Source organism: Diorhabda carinulata, chromosome X (assembly GCF_026250575.1).
Source record: "Diorhabda carinulata isolate Delta chromosome X, icDioCari1.1, whole genome shotgun sequence".
NCBI lineage: Eukaryota > Metazoa > Arthropoda > Insecta > Coleoptera > Chrysomelidae > Diorhabda > Diorhabda carinulata.
In genome coordinates, this window is record NC_079472.1 from 13,233,983 (window position 1) to 13,249,326 (window position 15,344).

Genomic DNA, 15,344 nt, shown 5'->3' on the forward strand with positions numbered 1-15,344 from the left:
AACTCTTGGAAGACACACTTATAAATAAATAACATTTTAATGTTCTACTTTTATTAAATTTCCAAGGTCTAAATACTATATGAGAATTATAATCTTCGTGTCTTTTTTGTTCAGTAACAGTTATTTTGAAATATATTTATGAAAAGCTTTAATATATCAAATTAATATTGAATTTTGCTGATACAGTTCCCAGCAAAATTAACGCATCATTTCCATTTTTTTTATTTAGGAAATATATTAATTTGAGCAAAATTTACTAATTGGAAATGGGATTAAAACTTACCAAACGCAAGATTTGACAAAAAAAGTACACAAATTGAGAAAAACAACGAAAAAGTCTATTTTAATAGAGAGCAATCCCCCCCCCCCTGGTGTCAATTAAATGTTGGAAGCATCTTGGATCATTTTTTAAATTTTTTCTTTATCACAATTCCAATTGCCAATCCAACTGGTTTTTAAATAACTGTAGTCCTGTTCCTTAGTTGTATTGCGCTTAACGGAGGTCATGCTACAATCAGGTCTGTGCCTCAAAGTGTCCTTAACTTATCATTGATCTAATAAACCTTGAAGTCTCAAAAATCGGTCCTGATTTGTGTTACTAACATGCTTATAGCCCTGACTTGGTCTTTTTTGATTTCTCCTTTTATGAATCGATTCTACAACATGGTATCTTCGTACTTACTGAACACAGTGTTTACACCACCACTACACCAACACTCACAAGGAGTTTACCGAAGGTAAACTGTCACCAAATTAACCCTAATGCTCATTAAAATCATTATTTCACCCCAACTGTGTTGGTCGTATAAAGCACAAGTTTAAATGGCAACTAAGTTGAAATTTCTGAAACTGTGATATGCATGAATGCATGTGAACACACTGTTAACACTACCACTACACCAACACTCATAATTACACTGTCTGAAACGCGTTTCGATAACCAAGTTATCGTCTTCAGTGACAGTTTACCTTCAGTGAACTCCTTTATCTTTAATCTCAGTGTTGGTGTAGTTGTAGTGGTAACAGTGTGATCATTATTAATATCACCAACGGTTTCACAAATTCCAACCTGGTTGCCATTGAAATACTTACGGTTGGCGTGAAATAATGATTTTTATTAAAGTTTTTCACGATTTGAAATAAAATATTTTTTTGAATTTCATCAAATTTACATGTTTTTGAGCAGCAATAAAATGTATGTTGATAAGTAGTTATTGAAAAAAAATTTGACAGCAATAAAATTGAGTCATTCGAAGAGACCTTTCGAAAGATTTTAGCAGTTAACAAATTATGCGTTAATTTTTGTTGGGGGTGTGTATATTGCATTTATTTTGAATGTTGCTATGCATGTTTTTTTCAGGCGCCATCTAGCCCCCAGCTGATAATAGCTTCGCCAGAATTCCCACAAGAAAATTTGCCTACTAATGCAAATGTTAATACAAGCAAAGTAACTAACTTTTTTGAGTACAATAATTTTCGTTGTTAAATTATTTTAATTTTTTATTCTATATATTTAGTAACGAAAATGCATTTTTACAATATTTGTTATCGAACAGTGTATTGGCAAATAAATATTTTCTAAAATAATTTTCAAATACATTGAAAATGTTGTTAAAACACTAACATATTCGCTAGATTTTTCTTTTTTGATATAAAATTTATCATATCATTGATATTTGCGGAATAACACAAGATATACAATGTATCCACTCAAGTTAGTAGCACACGGACAATATTTGCACCTAATAGGCAACTACATAGTTCAGTGAAAGGTAAATAACTGTACCATAAGCTAATTAGGCACCTTGACTTGAACCTTTTGACGTCACTGGACAAACTGTAAGGTTTGTTTTATCAGATTTTTTAAAAATATTTTTAATAAAAGAGTTGCCATAACTAAGTGAACTAAGTGTTTTTAATAATAAAATTTTGAAAGATTTAACAAAAAATTTTGGTATATAAATAAACAAAAAAATATAAATTATTCAATAATTATTTATTTCTAAATATACTGTTCGTTTTTAGAATACTAAACTCTTAATCTGGTAATAATTGACTATTTAACAGTTTTAAAAAATTTTTTTTCATATTGATAGTGTTTTTTAGCTTATATCCTGCACAAAGCTTCTCACCTGCCCAATTTCGCAGTACCTGCGCTGCTTAACTTGAATTTTTGATATGCATTGTCACTTAATTTACAACAGAAGAATAATAAGAAGAACCAGTATCAACAGATATTTAAAAGTCATCAATGCTTAGCTTAAGCCGATGATGTGGCTTTGATAGCAAGAAACAGAAGAAAACTTGAAGAAACCATGCCTACACTTCAATAATAACAAAACAAAGTTTATGGAAATGAAGAATGAATGTGGACACAAGACAAAAAACAATTTCAAAGTACATAAACATGATGGGACGTTAATAGAATTCGAGACAGAAGAAAATTTCATGTATTTGGTTGTACTAATTGATAATAAATGCCAAAAAGAAGAAGATGAAATCGAACTAAGAATTGCCTAAAGTAACTGTGAAACTTGGATAATAACGAATAAAACTAAACAGAATTTTGGAAATCTGGGGGAGGAAAATGCTAAGAATTTTTGGAGAAAAGCATACAGAGTTAGGAAGGAAGAGAAGATCAAACGGCCGTTGCTTGGAAGATACCAGAGGGCAAGAGGTTGACCATGACAACGATGGAAGGAAGTAGTGGAAGAAGACCTTAGAGAGAAAAACATCCAGAGCTGGAGACAGTTGACATAAATGCAAAACTACATTTTCATCGAGTAGTGTTTTCAATTTTTTTAATGATAATTAAAACAACTACATTTGTGGCTTTAACTAAATCTTGAACATAATTTTGATTTTTCTTCATTGTTAATATTTTTGTTACTAATACTGATTTTATAATTTTAATAATTAATCCAAAGACATTATATTTTTTTAACAGCATACCACAAGTTTTATACACTTGTTATTTTTTTCATAGGGTACTCAAGTACCACTGTTTATGTACACATTTCCATATAAAACGTAAATGGTGCTTTAAATTATTTAAAAACCGTGCTTTTCAAGTATACTCATGAATTTAGTTTCCGGACTCTAAGAAAGCCACCGTAGGATTTGAAACTTTCACTTTGAGTCATTATACTATCGAAATATGACTCAATTTAACCATAATTTCAACAGATATATTATGTCGTACTTCCTTTCATCTACATTTTCTTTGATTTTATAAATTGGTTTGATAGTATGAACCATTAGACAACCGTAGAATTTATTATTATTATTTATATTTATATTGATTATATATATTATTATTTATTACCACCACTGTGTCCATTTATTTAATTTGATCGAGATACTTCCGTCCAATAATTGTAGTTTAATTAATATATTAATTTGCAGATTTTTTTCTAGCTTCAGCACATTTATCTCATTTCACTTTTTATTGACGTATCAGTATATTTGAAAATATTATTTTTACATTTCACTAGATGTTTTTCCAAAAAAATCTCATTTGTAGCTGCAATAGCTCAGATTATTTGTGAATAAAATGTTGCTGTGATATATTCCTAATGAGATTCTCCGAAGGAAAACATTTCTATTACCTCAGCACACTGATAGTATAGTAGTAGATATAGTAGAAACTCTGTTAAAATTCACATTTGGCAACAATGCTTCCGTAAGGCGAATACCTATAGAGTGCTATAATTTTAAAATGTTTAGAAAGAAAAGTGATTTTTTTCACAAAAAACATGATTTTTTTTACATATATCCAATAAAATTAATTCATGAACAAAAATTGTTCAACTGTAAATCTTGAAAAGATTGTTGATGTGAATTTCTTATAGAAAAAAAATTGTGTGGACATCCTTGCTTAGTCAGTATTTTTTTTATATGAAGAAAAATACTTTGGCACCATCTATTCCATGCAACTACTCGATAAATTTGTATCTAAATTTTGTCTAATGATTTTATCTTTTCGAATCATTATTATTAACAATTGTCCTCAGTTTAAGTAACAAGAAGAAGAACTTCAAGATATATCGGTTGATAAATATCATACGTAAACTATTTTGTCACATTAGTGATCCTCTTTGTGTTAATTTCCCTTCTGTTGTCCACAACTTCCAATCTCTAACAATTTTTGTTCTCCTTTCCACTTCTTCTATCATTCCAACTTTTATATCAGATGATAGCATCAAAATTACAGTAACAAACTTAGTCTAATGTTTAACAATTTTTTTTCTCCTCTTCATTTCTTTTATCCCTTCTACTTACATCTTAGTACTTCCTACAATTGATCTTGATCTTCTTCTGCCAATATAAAGTGAAGAAGAAGTGCGTACAAAATGGAGTCGAATCAAAATGGTGATGTTATTATAAAGATTTTGTAACCTCACTTTTCATTGCCAGATTAAGGGTCTACAATTTATTTTTTGAACGTTAAACTCCATAGCAAACAATATAAACCCTATTGCAGTTACCGATAGAATTGATAAGCGGTCCTAGTAGCGGAACCACGACGTCAGACATCTTATCACCAGTTATAGAACCAGAAATTACATCGTCTAACGCTCCCGCAGAAGATCCGCTTGTAGAACTCAATAACAAGTTGAAACAGATTAACAGTAGATCTGAAGCTGTAGAAAAAAGAGATCATGCTAACGTTATCGAACAGATAGACGATATTAAAATCGAAAATAATATCGGTCCAGATATAACAGGTGCCGCACCGGGGGCTGTCGGTGGAACTAACGTTAATGTGTTTAGTGGTAACCAGGTTAGGGCTTTACTAATTGAATTTATTTAAAAATGTAGATTTAGTAAATGTCTTTTTATTTTTTCTTAACGAGGATCATTAGATTTTGCAACAATATTTTGTTTCCTTAATATTAACCAAGTAAATGACCATGACACAATTCAATATCCTCATATACTAAGAAATAGTTAGTTTTCTTCAAATTGTAACAGGGTGGATAAAAAATCTATCAAAATAATTAATTCAAACAAAAAAAAAATTATATTAAATGACTTAATCTGAATTTATTTTCAGCATATAAGGTGTTACTTTCCACATGTCCTACCAAATTTAGGTCTATTTTGAAAAATTAATAAAAATTTGATTACAAGAACATTTTCTGTATTATTTTCATTAAATTTTTATAGACCGCTTTGTATTTAATATTAAGTTGTAAAATCTAATATCGTCTTTAAGAATCGTGCGCTGTATGTGGTCGTACTATTTGGTTTTTGCTAAAAATACTTAGGGGTAGTTCATTTGTTTTTTGTTCGATGACTATTTTTAAAAATTTTTTTAGGATCCAAATGTGGAACCTGCTTCTTCGCCTGCTTCAAAAGACCGCCGCATATCTAGATTCCAAGTCAGTGTAGTGACTGAACCTGATAAAGCTAACGATTTAGAGGACATAGAGATACAAGATAGAGACGATAGTACGGTTTCCGTAGATTCAGAAACTAGAAGAGAAGCCGATTTCACTACAGTTATTAATACCACTTTTGATTCCTTAAAAACTACTTTAGTTAAAGCCTGGCCTACTGGAGGGGGTGAGTAAATTACAGGAAAACTTTTTCATTAGTTTATTTCAAGTACTATGGGACGTTAAATCAAAAATAAATTCTCAATTGTTTACACTAAAATATTTTTCATATGATTTTCGTTTGAGTAAAACTCAATTTGAAATTATAAAATGTCGTTTTTCAAAATCAGGTTTCAGTCGCCACCATTTGGTAAAATATTACTCAATCAGATTTGATTGATTCCAATTTTATGCTAGGAAGATTGTCCCAGAAGTTTCTTACCAAAAAACACAAAATAATGCTTGTTTTGAGCCTTTTTACCATATTGAAGATTTTTTTTACCTTTGGGAGAGTTCAATTCATTTGGTCGACTATTACAATGCTGGTCTCTGTAGCGTTTAGGACCTGTTACCATTTAGAGGATTTTCTTCACCATTTAGAATACTTGAGTTCATTTGGTTGACCATTAAGATTTTTATCTTGGTAGTACCCCTTCCTTTTGATCACTTTGAAGATTTTCTTTACCATTTAGAAAACTTCAGCTCATTTGCCTGACCATTATAATGCTTGTCTTGGCAGCACTTAAGTCCTGTTATCAATTTGAGGATTTTCTTCACCATTTGGAAGACTTCAGTTCATTTGGTCGACCATTAGGATTTTTATCTTGGTAGTACCTCAATCTTTTGACTACTTTGAAGATTTTCTTTACCATTTGGCAGACTCCAGCTAATTTAGTCGACCAGTAGGATGCTTGTCTTGGTAGCATTTGAGCATTTTTACCAATTTGAAGATTTTCTCTACCATTTGGGAAAGTTTACTTTATTTGGTCTACAGTTACGATGCTTCTTTTTGTAGTATTTGATCCTGTTAACATTCTGGGACTTTTCTTGATCATTTGAAATACTTCAGTTCATTTGGTCTACAATTACGATTTTTCTCTTGGCACCATTTGGATCTGTTACTTCTTTAAGACTGTTTTTCATCATTCGGAAGACATCAGCCAGACAATGCTTGTCTTGGCAGCATTTAGGTCTTATTACCACTATGAGGATTTTTTTCACTATTTGTGACCACTGCCATGGTCGTCTTGGTAACCCTGTTCTGAATCAGAATCGACTTGAGTGGAATTTAACTCACTTTTAAATTGGTAGGGCTGATATCTGTCGATTAAAAGTATCGTATCACATTATGGTAACAAATTTCTTCATTAGTGCAAATTCACTGGTTATCGAACAAATACTAAACAACATGGTGTCTTCAAGTTTAAAACTGGTACTTTCTAATACTGTAATATTCTTGAAAAAACTACCCTTTGGTGAGTCTGGGTACTTATGGGACCACCTAGGTATCAAGAAAATGTAATTTTTGATGTTATATCAAGTTAAGTAAATAACTATTTTTATATTTCAGCTGAAGAAGTAAATTCAGAAGAAGAAGTACAAATTTCGAATATAAAAGTAAGTGCGTAAGTTGCTTATTTCGATTAACTAATAATCTGTGTGACCCTTCTTAATGTTGTTATGATTTTTGTGACTCACATTTTCTATGTCTCGAAGGCTGGCTAGGTTAGAACAGGCTATTTATTTAAAAAAAAATTGTAGGAATGTTTTTCTTTAAAAGAGATGGAGATTTTATTTGTGAACCTATGCAATATTTGAATAATATATCTGAAGGTACTGCCATTTAGATGGAGAAAAAACAGAAAAATATGGAAACGAAAAAGGACCACCGATGAGGATTTGAAAAGAAAATAACAAAATTGGAAAATTAGTAGAAATAAACTTTCCATATATCGAATCAAATAAAAGAAATTTGAAATTTATGGAACCGTTGATGATATTCAAACACCAACATTCACAAGTTCCATTTATCATAACTTATTGGTATATGAACCAACTTACCGTGGAAGGTTGGAAAGACTAATAGTGGAATTATAGTGATAGTATACTACATGTTCAGGAAGAAGAAATAGAACTATACAAAAGGGAAAGAAAATCAAAGTAAAAATGGAAGTTCTAACAATTTAACATATAGAAGATGATTGTACGATTGGAAAACTTGATCGGCTTAAAATACACTCTGTAGATAGTTTCCTGCATTGTAGCGAACAGTTTTTTTATTGGAAATTGATCCTATATTTTAAAAATGGAGTCTTGTAGTTCCCTATCTGAGACACTACACATGTATAGGGTGTACCAAGTTGACATGTATATCGGAATCTATTGGTAACTGAAAATTTGTATATGTCAATTGTCTATAGGCCCAGATTTGTTCTTTAATGGAAAACCCTGTTTTAAATTGTTTTTTTTTTCTAATCTACGATGATTTTCGAAAGAACTTTTTTTCATTTTGACAGATGTAGTATTTTACAAAAAAGTTAATATTTTAGAAAGTTTGAATCAAGTTATCTGAATAACTCCAGAAAATTTCTAAAAAATTACAAAATTTTCAAAAAAGAATTCTATTTATGACATTTTGTTGAAATTTATAACGTAGTTGATGAATTTCATCATATTCCACACTTTATGACAATTATCGACTTCAAGGAAGCATTCGATAGTGTCAAAAAACATTGGTCATTGATTTTTTAAATAACAGTAGATGAAAATTTACGTTCAAAAACCCATTGAAATAAAAATAGGTCTAAGACACACTTGGAAATGGAGATGCAGAGTTGAAATGATTTTCAGTAACTCCCAGCAGGTATCAGTAGGGGCTATTATTGTCTATAAAAATAACATCAAAAGAAAAAAAAGGAGGAAACGAATGTTTTAGTAAAAATGGACATAATATCAGGAAAAAAGGACCGAAAAATTCACTAGAGATCCTGAAAATAAAATGGAAGAAAATTACAATTGAGATGAGGATATATTCCAAAGGAACAACCCACATAGTAGATAGATATAGATAAATACACTACTGCCCAAAAGTAATAAGGTAGAATCAAATCAAGTTCATCTCTAATTGGTTCAAATGATATTCTGCGCTTAAAAAATTTCCCCACCATTTACACTAAGGCCTTGAATCAATATCCTGTGGAAATGTGAGATACTAGGTATAAAAGAATCCTTAAAAATGGTCAAATAACTTTCCTCTGTCTATAACTGTTATATTACCTGCACCAAAGGGTTGTTCAGATGCAGGATTTTACTGTACACCCAGATCAGCTTCTGATTATATACTGATTTTTCCATATCGGTGTCAAAAATCTTTAATTTTTCGGATTTCGATTTCATTTTTGTACAAAAGGCTTTTCTCTTATTTGTTATTCATCATAATGATAAATAATACACTGTGTCTTTTGTGTCCCTTTTTCTTGCTGCAATACTGGGCAAACCAATGTTTACAGCTGATCTGTTAATCCCATTCCTTTTAGAAAGTCCAGAATGTGGGATAGCTGCCAGAGATCCTTCTCCTCACCCTCAGGTGTCTTAGTAACAAAATCTGCACATTATTTGCTAAGTCTAGCATCTTTAGGTGTCCATTGAGGCGACAGTTCCCCAATAGGAATCCTGTTGTTATCCATCTAGGTATTTTATGCTGGTATTTTATTATCCTTAAAATGAGCTTCTTGGTTTGTTTGAATCTGCTTATAACTTTTGGATGATAGTGTATATATTTTAAATAAGAGATGATTTCTAACAAAAAAAATGTATATTATCAAATGGTGCATAGGTTTGAAGCAATTTAATGTATAATTTGATTACCTCACAATTTTTTTTTGGGGAGGGGTCAATAAGAAATGAAAAATTAAATAATTATTGTGAATTACAAATAAATGGTATCTTAAATTAGAAAATTTTGAATATAAAATTTTTAGATACACAATAATATAATATTGATAATACCTTTCAACTTCCATGGTCTTGTATGTATGCTTCATGGGGTGAAGACTGAGATCTCTCCTCCACCTCATTTCCGAGGACTCCCTCTGGAACCAGTAGTGTATAGCGAATCCTTTAATAAATATTAGAAAATTCATTGGTTTTAGTTTTTCTTGGTGGTGCATTAGAAGTGGGTGCAGATTTTTTTGAAAAGTCTCATTCGGGTTTAACTAACTAGGGGTAAAGAGGATTTTTATTTTGTTGGTGGTGCATTGGGGTACATTAAAAGTCAATGTTACCGCCATACCTTTTTGGAAAAATTGCTATTGATGAGGGTTAACTTTACATCCAATAATGTAACCATGAAGAGGGAAAATTTTTGTCGAAAATTGTCTAGGAGTGTAGGAAGTTTCCGCTGGAATTTATTTTATTGGAAAATATAACTTCTGTTCTGTTGGTGGTACAAAAATTTGTATTAATGGATGCAATTATTGTATTTTTTTGAAAAATGTCGCTAAAGGAAAAAGGGAATTGTATTTAACAAAATAATGTTGATCTAACTAGATGGATTTTGATGGATTGAAAATGGATACCACTGACATATTCTTTCGAAAATAGCCTTTAGTTTTGTTAAAAATTATCATTTTGGAGAGTGCCAACTTCACTTTATATAATGAGATGTAACTGACTAGGGAAGACTTTTAATTCCGTTGGTAGTACATATATTTTTTTGTTATATATAAATATTCATTAGAAATGGATGATCATTTTTGAAAATGATCTTTAGGGTATCAACTTTATTAGGGAGAATTTTGTAGATGGTGCATTAAGTTTATCAGAAGAAGATTCTACTCTTGGAGATGATCAATTTGGAGAGGGCCAATTCCCAATTATATATGAAAGTTCAACTAACTAGAGGGAAGAAGACGTTTGGTACTGTTGGGGGTACATAAATGTGAATTAATAATGGGAGGGTTAATTCTACTTCAAATAATGAGGTTAAGCTGACTAGGGGCACGATTTTTTTTGTTGGCCCATTTATTTCGAACATTATCAATGGGGAAGTAAATACTACTTCAAATAATTAGGTTTCAACTGACTAGGGGTATGATTTTTTTGTTTTGGTATTAAGACATAGGATTGCATCCGAAATGGACAATGCAGTCTTGCTTTTTTCGAAAATTATCAATGGGGGAGTGAAATCTACTTCAAATAACGAAGTTAAAACTGACTAAGGGCACGATATTTTTTTTGTTGGCCCATTTATTTCGAACTTTATTAATGGGGAAGTAAATTCTACTTCAAATAATGAGGTTTCAACTGATTAGGCGCATGATTTTTTTGTTTTGGTAGTAAGACATAGGATTGCATCCGAAATGGACGATGCAGTCTTGCTTTTTTCGAAAATCATCCATGAAGGGGTAAATTTTATTTCAAATAATTAGGTTATGCTGACTAGGGGAATGTTTTTATTGTTCTGTAAGTGATACATAGTATTGTATCGGAAATAGATGAAGCTACCTCATTTTTTTAGAAAATTATCAATGGGGAAGTGAATTCTACTTTGAAAAATGAGGTTTCAATTGACTAGAGCCATGATTTTTATTGTTTTGTTGGTACTGCTGTACTTTTTTTCAAAATTTCTTCTGTTGTGGCGGTACTTCTACTTTTAATAATAATGTATAACTAAATAGAAGAAGTTTTGGTTTTTGTTAGCATAGGAACGTGTTGAAAGTGAACATTGCTATTCGCAATGGATGAGGCAACAATTCGTATTCCTTCCAATCCTAATAATTTAGGGAAAGGGTGAAAAGGACTTTTTAATTCAGAATAATGTGACATAACAAGATTTTGAAAGTGTAAAGTTTAATTTTGTTAAGCATTTATCTGTGGGGTGCAAAAAATCAGGGAAATTGAAATGTTTTCTTTTTTACGATACCTATTGGGAAAAAAATCCTCCATCTCTTCCTTGGAATATCGGATTAATTTAGTGGGGTATACTATATGCATTATTCGTTTTTCCTGAGTAGTTTTTTTTCTAGTGTTTTTTTTTATTTTTGTATTTGTAGCAGCATGAAGTTGGTAACAACAACGACATTAAGCACCCCCGTAACATTGGCACCACTCATCACAGTCACCACCTTAATAATAAACTGCATTTGCATAATCTAACACACCCGAAAGATAATTCCATACTGCACGGTGTCGGAAATTTCAAAAGGTCATTATCGTATATCGATCTGAAAAAAGAAATCGAAAATTTAATGCCCATCAAAGAAAAATCCGAACCGGTAGACGTTAATCCGAGAAGGCTCACTACCGGTCGTAAACATTCGAAATCTTTCAGGCATTTCCCAAAAATAATCGTCCATCCAGCCGAGGATACCAATTTAACTAGTAGCCTACCGAATATCCACACAATGGTTACCAATAAAACGACCGGTTTCGTTATTAACAACGTTTTCGATCACAACGCTTCTTGTCCCGATCTAACCGACGAAAGATATTTCAACGAAGAAGACGTTTCCGTTTGCGGCGATAGGGGATTCAGAAATTTCGGCGAATCTCTTCGTAAATACGATAAACAAGCAGTTGTGGAAGCTAGAAATTTCCACGTCAAGCAACCCGATAAACGGAAACGTACGAAGAAAAACGAAACGCCCAGCGATTTACTGAAACGTTCTTGGATCGAAAAACATTCGAATTCGATGCCGAAATTACACCGAAGGACTAATCTGGATACTAATTTGGAAACTTATCACACTTACCACGGCGGTATGGATATCAGTAATAATTTTCCGTCGTTAAAACGGCGAGAAAATACCGATTCTCGTTTTACGCCGATTCGAGATTATTGTACGTGTTTTCATGGTAGTTTGAATAGATTCGACGTCGAATATCGATGTAACGAAAACAGTTTATCGACTAGAAGTATGAATTCTTTACCTAGCGTCGATACTCAACGTTACCCTCAATTATATACCGACGTCGTAACTAAATGTTGTTGCGGTGGTGTAAACTGTAAACAAGTGGTGCCAATATATGAATATTTGGAAACGTATTTGCCTAAAACGGTAAGATATTAAAATGAGGCGGGTCGTAATCATTTTTGTGAAACGTAGTAGTAAAAAAAAAGGTTATCATTCTGTATCGACGTATGTTTTAAGTGATTTTGGTGTAGAGTGAGTTTTGAGTATGGTACGCCTTATACATTCTATTTTACACATTTTTGTTATCATTTAAATCACACCCTATATCTTAATGCAATCATTTAGGGATTGAGCTTTTGCTTATGTAATCGCTGATTACATTTTACTCACCAGATTTACCACCACGTGATTTTTGGTGCCGGAAATAAAAAATGTACTACAAGAGAAACGTTTTGACATTTATAATTTAGAAAAGGTGACAGAATAGCGAATGAAAACCGTTGTAAAAATAATTTTGTCACCTTTTCACATCGTTGTACACTTCTCGAAACGTACAGACAGTACCTGAACAACCCAAAACGCTCGTGACATCTAAATGTTAATTTTTAATTGTCATAGCATATAACTGTTACGATATTGCCCCCTTCGAACTATCGAATTTTGTTTTTTACTCAATAACTCGATAAATATATCAAAAGCGTGCTTGTATTCTTACATATCGTGCGACAGACTCGCCAAAGTGGAACAAAAGAGAAAGAATTTGGAAAAGAAAAAGAAGAAGACACTCCTGGGAAACTATAACCGGATGCTGAACGTATCAATCTAGTCAAGAACAACCTACGAATACTGACAAAGAATCCTGTTGGAGTAATATCGTTTCAATGGATACCTGAAGATGCTAAATTGAGCAGATAATCTCTATCCACATACTCCCGAGGAAGAGAAGAAGACGAATATCTCTGGCAGGTACTAACCATCCCATATTTTGAACTTTCTGAAAGAAGTGGGATTAACAGATCAGCTGTAAACATTGGGTTACCCCGTATCTCAGCAAGAAAATGGGATATAATAGATCTTTTGGATCGCAGTGTATATAACACCCCCAGTATGATGTATAACAAATTAGAAAAAAACTTTTTGTAGAAAAATAAAAAAATAAATGAAATTGAAAACCTCCAGAGCACTACGCCTGGGTGTATATAAATTAGAAGACGAAAATCTCTGGCATCTACAGCCAACCCGCATTTTGAACGTTTTAAGAGGAGTGTAATTCCCCAGTATCGTAGCAAGAAAGGGGGGACACAATAGATTCTTCGGATCGAACTGTACATGACATCTTAATCATATAATACGTGCTGTTGTGCTTATAATATTCTATTCATAATATTATTGTACTTATATTATTATTTTGTCCATAATATTATCATCGTGCTTATTATTATCATTGTATTTATTATTTTACTCATATTTTGATGAAAACCGAAATAGGTCGAAACGTCAATATCTTTGCTTTGTTCCAATCTAATTTTGAACCAGAAGTGACCTAAACTCAAAACAATTTAATAACAAAAAAAATTATAATTTTTGTGCTTAATATGTGAATAATATGATTATTGCAATCATAATATTCTTATTGCGCTTATCATATTATTGTGCTTATCATATTATTTTTGTGCTTATTATATTATTGTGCTTAATTATGGTACTTGTCATGTTATTATTGTACTTATATTATTTTAATCATAATATAATTATTGAGCATATAATTTCATTATTATCGTGCTTATAACAAAATTATTACAGTATAATATTATTTTATTAATAATTTAATTCTTTCACTTATTATTTCACTCTGTACTTATCATATTATTATTGTACTTATCATATTATTATTGTGCTAAACATATTATTTTTGTGCTTATCATATTACTTTTTGCATATAATTTTATTGATTTGGTACTTATAATTTTGTTATTGTTCTCATGATATTAGGATTCGTTTGTTATTATTGTACTTAAAATATTATTTATTGCGCCTACAGTTTTCTTATTTTCGCGCTTATCATTTTATTTTTGTGTTTTGTGCTTATTTCATTATTTTAGTGCTTATAATATTATTTTTGTTGTTTCTATTATATTATTCTGTGTATAATATTATCATTGGAATTGAATTCCGATTGAGCCTGGCGCCAAGTAGTTCTGCCATTGTACCCCGTCCTTATGAAGGACAACACATAGTTGGAGTATGGTAAACCTACTTCGTGTACTGAATGAACACCACGAAGAAGAAAAACAATATGCGGAGTAGAGTTTCCTTCTCATCTTGGCATTTGGATATTGAGCTTCTTGCTTCGTTTGAAGCAAAGCAAAGTGGTATCTCATTCTATGACTCCACTTTCTATCCACATTCCAAGGATACTGTCATGTTCTTCAAATCACTCTCTTAATGATTCCTTAGATCCTGTTCTTTGGTGCCCTATCTGATAAAATAATCCACGTTTCTGATGATTCTCGATTGTTTTTGTGTTCGATATAGAATCGCCAATAGAAATTTTGAACTCGAATTAAACTTTATAAACAAAAATGTGTTGAAATAATGGTTGTTACCGAAATAGCGCGTTCCATATTTACAACTCACTCTGTTTTTTGACAATAGGATACCATCTAATTGTTGGAATGATTTCCTTTATTTAACACGACTGGATGTAATTCCAAAATTTTTTAATCGATAATTATGACGGTAGAACTGAAGAGAATTGTTGAAATTTTAGAAATACATCTTCCGTTATCGAAAATATTTTAGCTATGACTATTAATAAAGGGCTGAAGATCATTAATAGATGTAGAGTAGTTCTAGTGGTAGAATTATTAATAATTAGTTATATTGGACATCGCGAACTAGGACATCAGGCCAATTATATAAAAAAAGATATTCTAAATACATGGTTTCAATAAATTGAATCCTCCTCAACACAATACTCTAAATCCATCTTTTATTTCGTCCACATACCGAATTTTAATTTTCTTAAACTTTCGCTGTTAGCTATTAT

At 31.5% G+C, this 15,344-nt stretch overlaps 1 protein-coding gene across 1 annotated transcript in view; it reads left to right on the forward strand.

Annotated features, from left to right (window-relative positions):
• LOC130902209 (uncharacterized) overlaps nucleotides 1-15,344 on the forward strand; it is a 60,466-nt gene that overhangs the window by 41,577 nt on the left and 3,545 nt on the right. The window contains exons 23-27 of the mRNA XM_057814145.1: nucleotides 1,361-1,447; nucleotides 4,484-4,783; nucleotides 5,322-5,568; nucleotides 6,952-6,998; nucleotides 11,435-12,439. Coding sequence (XP_057670128.1) covers nucleotides 1,361-1,447; nucleotides 4,484-4,783; nucleotides 5,322-5,568; nucleotides 6,952-6,998; nucleotides 11,435-12,439 — 1,686 coding nt within the window. The remainder of the gene's footprint in view (nucleotides 1-1,360; nucleotides 1,448-4,483; nucleotides 4,784-5,321; nucleotides 5,569-6,951; nucleotides 6,999-11,434; nucleotides 12,440-15,344) is intronic.